At 47.1% G+C, this 3,629-nt stretch overlaps 1 protein-coding gene across 1 annotated transcript; it reads left to right on the top strand.

Annotated features, from left to right (window-relative positions):
- Positions 1-751: 751 nt before the first annotated feature.
- On the top strand, positions 752-3,099 carry LOC147905275 (SNAP25 homologous protein SNAP32-like). Its single transcript, XM_087397358.1, has 5 exons — positions 752-1,804; positions 1,907-2,000; positions 2,086-2,231; positions 2,324-2,421; positions 2,528-3,099. Exons 1-5 carry the CDS (start codon positions 926-928, stop codon positions 2,625-2,627), a joined length of 1,317 nt encoding a protein of 438 aa, XP_087253484.1. The 5' UTR covers positions 752-925; the 3' UTR covers positions 2,628-3,099.
- Positions 3,100-3,629: the final 530 nt, after the last annotated feature.

Consider the following 3,629-nt stretch of genomic DNA (forward strand, 5'->3'; position numbering starts at 1 on the left):
GTGGAAATCAAATCAAATTACCTCCCCTTCTTCCCTTGTCCCTCCCATTTTAAAGAGTTTTCATGAGGAACATAAAGTATTTTGGACTAACCGCCTATCTCACTTCCACTTGCATGGAGGCCATTTTGCTAGCATGTTTGTATGATGGCAAGATTGCCATTCGTATCCTTCCCCATGCCACGATATCAGCATAGTTCATCTTGAGTGAATGTGATGAGCTACTTGGAAGATGGATACTTAAATTGTAGGATCATATAGGCCACAGGGGTTGATGGCAATGATTGTATTGTCCATTTTGCGTTAATGCATAATGCTCTCGAGAGGGTTTAGGGATCTTATGCAAATGCAGAGTGCTCTCCACAAAGGGGTTGCCTTAGAGTGGAGGGCCATGAACGTGCTCCTTTGCTACATCCCTTCTGACTGAACACATTGGGTGGTGGATAAGGAGGGGCATCTTACGGATGTTATCCATCGGATCTAGGGCGAGTTGCAAAGGAGCATCAAGTGCGAGAGAGGCGAAAGAGGCAGATCGAGCGAGTGCTGCTGCTGTGCAATTCCCAGGAGGGCATAGTGCAAGAGGAGAAGAGAGCAACGGTAGAGCGAGAGGAGACCCAGGTGGTTGATGTGTGGACTCTGAGGCAAGGTGTGCGAGAAGTGCCAACACCAAGTCATCATATGTCTAGAGGTCTTTGTTGAATGATGAAGAGTTGGGGGGTGGGGGACTTTGACAATGTCATGGGTTATGCTAACGCGGAGTTGTGCTCTACTACTTTTCTTCATCTTCATCATCTTCATATACTCTTTGAGAACCTTCCCTTCGCCATAGCCACCACCTCTGCATTCCTTTCTAAGCTACAACACCTTCCCTTCTCCATAGCCTCCACCTCCTCCTCCTCCCTCTTTTTCTCCTTCCTGCTCCCCTTCTATGGCCCCTAGCTCTGTCTCCTCTTCCTCCCTCAACCCCTTTGATTCCGACGACGATGACGACTCCTCCAATCCTTTCCACGATCCCCCCTCCCGCCCCCATCATGTAGCCCCCCGTCCTCGCCCCGCCCGTCAACTCCCCGAGCCTCATAGATATTCCTCTGCTCCCCTCACCCAGCCAGCCAATCCTTTCGATGACAACAGTCCTGCAAAGCAGCCAGGACTTGCTGCCCGAAATCCTTTTGATGATGATTTCCCCTCGGCTCCTCCTATGAAACCGAAGAGTCGCTCGTTAGATTCGGCGGCCAAGTTGTTTGATGATGAACCGAAGCCTCGGCCCGATTCTTCAGCACATGAGGCGGTGCGCAAATCCGGCATGTCTCAGTTTAGAGAGCGCGCTGGTGCATCTGGGGACGCGGCTTTGAAGAAGGCCCAAAAATTGAAGGACGCGGGAGCGAATCAGGCATCCAAGCTGGTCGAGGGAAGCCGCAACCAGGCTCAAAGGCTAAAAGAAAGCAGTTATAATGCATTCAAGACGAGCGAGGGGAAGGGAGGCGTCAAGCCCAACTCTCATGCCAGGGATCAGCTTCTAAGCGGTGAACAACGCAAGGGCTCGTATGGGACTGCCCCTGCCCCTCGTATTCGATACGATGAGAGTCAATTTCAAAAACAAGACCTGGAATACAAGAGTGTTCAAGAACTAGAAGGTTACGCGCTTCAGAAATCTGAAGAGACCACCAAGAGCGTGCAAAATTGTGTCAAGGTTGCCGAAAACATTAGAGAGGATGCCACAAAAACGCTGCTCACCTTACACGAACAGGGTGAGCAGATCAAGCGAACTCATGAGTTGGCCTTGGATATCGATCAGAACCTCACGGTGGTAAGTATTTCTTAGCCCTTTGTTTCTTCGTTCGACTGCTGACCGAATCAAAACGACCTGCTACACAGTTTCCTAGTTCTGAGCGATGGGGTTTTCCCGCAGGGCGAGAAGTTATTGGGAAGCCTAGGAGGCATGTTTTCAAAGACTTGGAAGCCAAAAAAGACTCGTCCAGTGACAGGCCCGGCTCTCATCAAAAGTAAGTATCGTCTCTTTAGTTAGAGTATGTAATGGTCGAGAAAAACAAGCTAGTACTGAGTAGTGTTCTTCCTTGCGGGAAACAGATGACTCCTTCAAGCGGAGAGGGCAACACCTTGAACAGCGCGTTGCCCTTGGACTGGTAAGGAACAACTCGAAGGGGCGCAATAGTCGCTCTTCTCTTGATTCTAATGGTCAATCACACCAACAGACCACGCAAGCCAAACTTGAGGTGAGCTTGCAGCGGCCCTTTATCTCGCTGCAACTCCTATCAGATTCAAAACAAGGATTAGCAATTCTAACTTTTGTTAAAATGAAAAATAGATGGAGAGAACCCAGCAGGATGATGCGCTCTCAGATCTAAGTAACATCCTGGACCAGCTAAAGGAGATGTCTGTGGATATGGGCTCAGAGATCAACATGTTTGCTCCCTTCTCTCCAGACTCTGTTTGTCCCTGCAGTTTTTCTTTCATGGGATCAAGTAAAACTTACAGATCTTAATTATTGCATATGAATTCGACCTTGCAGACAAAACGGCTCACTGGACCGTCTTCAAGACGATGTCATTACACTCAATGATCGGGTGAAGGATGCAAACATAAGGGGTCGGCGTCTCCTCAAGAAATGATTGTCATCATTAGATGGAGCAAGACACAACATGCTTTGTCTTCTAACTATTGCTCAGCTGAGACAAGGCTGAAGAGATTTAACGTTCTGCATTGCATAAACCTTGTTCACGGATGCAAATTTGGGGTGGTGCTTTGAGCACGGAGACAGGCACAAAATCTGTATATACTCCGGAGGATCCTCCAGCTAATTGGATAATTGGAAAATTTGTTGCTTGGAAAGTCTATGGTTTCGAAGTTCTGTACATTATTGTTCAAGGAGTGCCATAATGTACCTTGTCTTTGGAACTATTTTGTTAAATCTCCAGTGCTGCCTTATGACTTCAAAGATAGGCTAGCCAAGCACAATATTGGGTTATAATTTGTATCCAAAATAAATCTTTTCCGATTGAAGACTGTCCAGAATTTTGAAGTTGCCTTCATCTCAGGCCAACTATTAATATATGGCCCTGTTTTGGTTCGAGTGACACGTACAAATCTGCACTTGATGAGAGACGCTGTTTTTAAACTCAGAGAGGAAGCATAATAAGAAAATCTTTGATCTTTTCATTGGTGGGCAGTGCAGAGGTATCCCTTGCAAACTGGGCATGTAATCTTCATCACACCAGAATGAGCAGCTGTGAGCCTCCCAAATCAAGAGCAGGCAAGGTGTCCCTGGCTTGAGCAGCCAACAGGGAAAGAAGGGTTATGTTTAGTTGAATCCAAGGCTCAGGATTCTGTTTGTCCATAGGAAGCCAGGCTCCTCTTGTGCCTGGCATGTCAAGGTTGCAGTGGCTTTTAGGGGTTGCATGAGTACAGGAAGATATTGATTCTGGTAAGGATTATAGTGTGCCAGCTAGAACGTAGACGGTAGAATGATATGATAGTGATGTTTGAGTCTCTGAAGTGGACCATCTTGCACCGTTGATAGCTTGTGCCGCATGTATGTTTGGATTTGTCCTATGTGAGAGTGAAGGGTACACTTGACCTTTGAGACTAGAATAGATTTGATTCGTATTTTTTGT

Source organism: Dipteris shenzhenensis, chromosome 1 (genome assembly GCF_047967505.1).
Source record: "Dipteris shenzhenensis isolate YYH24624 ecotype China chromosome 1, Dip_SZ_1.0, whole genome shotgun sequence".
Lineage (NCBI taxonomy): Eukaryota > Viridiplantae > Streptophyta > Polypodiopsida > Gleicheniales > Dipteridaceae > Dipteris > Dipteris shenzhenensis.

Bases quoted from the DNA above. Each gene is read 5' to 3' on its own strand.
- LOC147905275 (XM_087397358.1), top strand. From the start codon at position 926: ATGGCCCCTAGCTCTGTCTCCTCTTCCTCCCTCAACCCCTTTGATTCC. The intron at 1,805-1,906 runs GTAAGTATTTCT...GTTTTCCCGCAG, and splicing joins TCGATCAGAACCTCACGGTG to GGCGAGAAGTTATTGGGAAG. The intron at 2,001-2,085 runs GTAAGTATCGTC...TGCGGGAAACAG, and splicing joins AGGCCCGGCTCTCATCAAAA to ATGACTCCTTCAAGCGGAGA.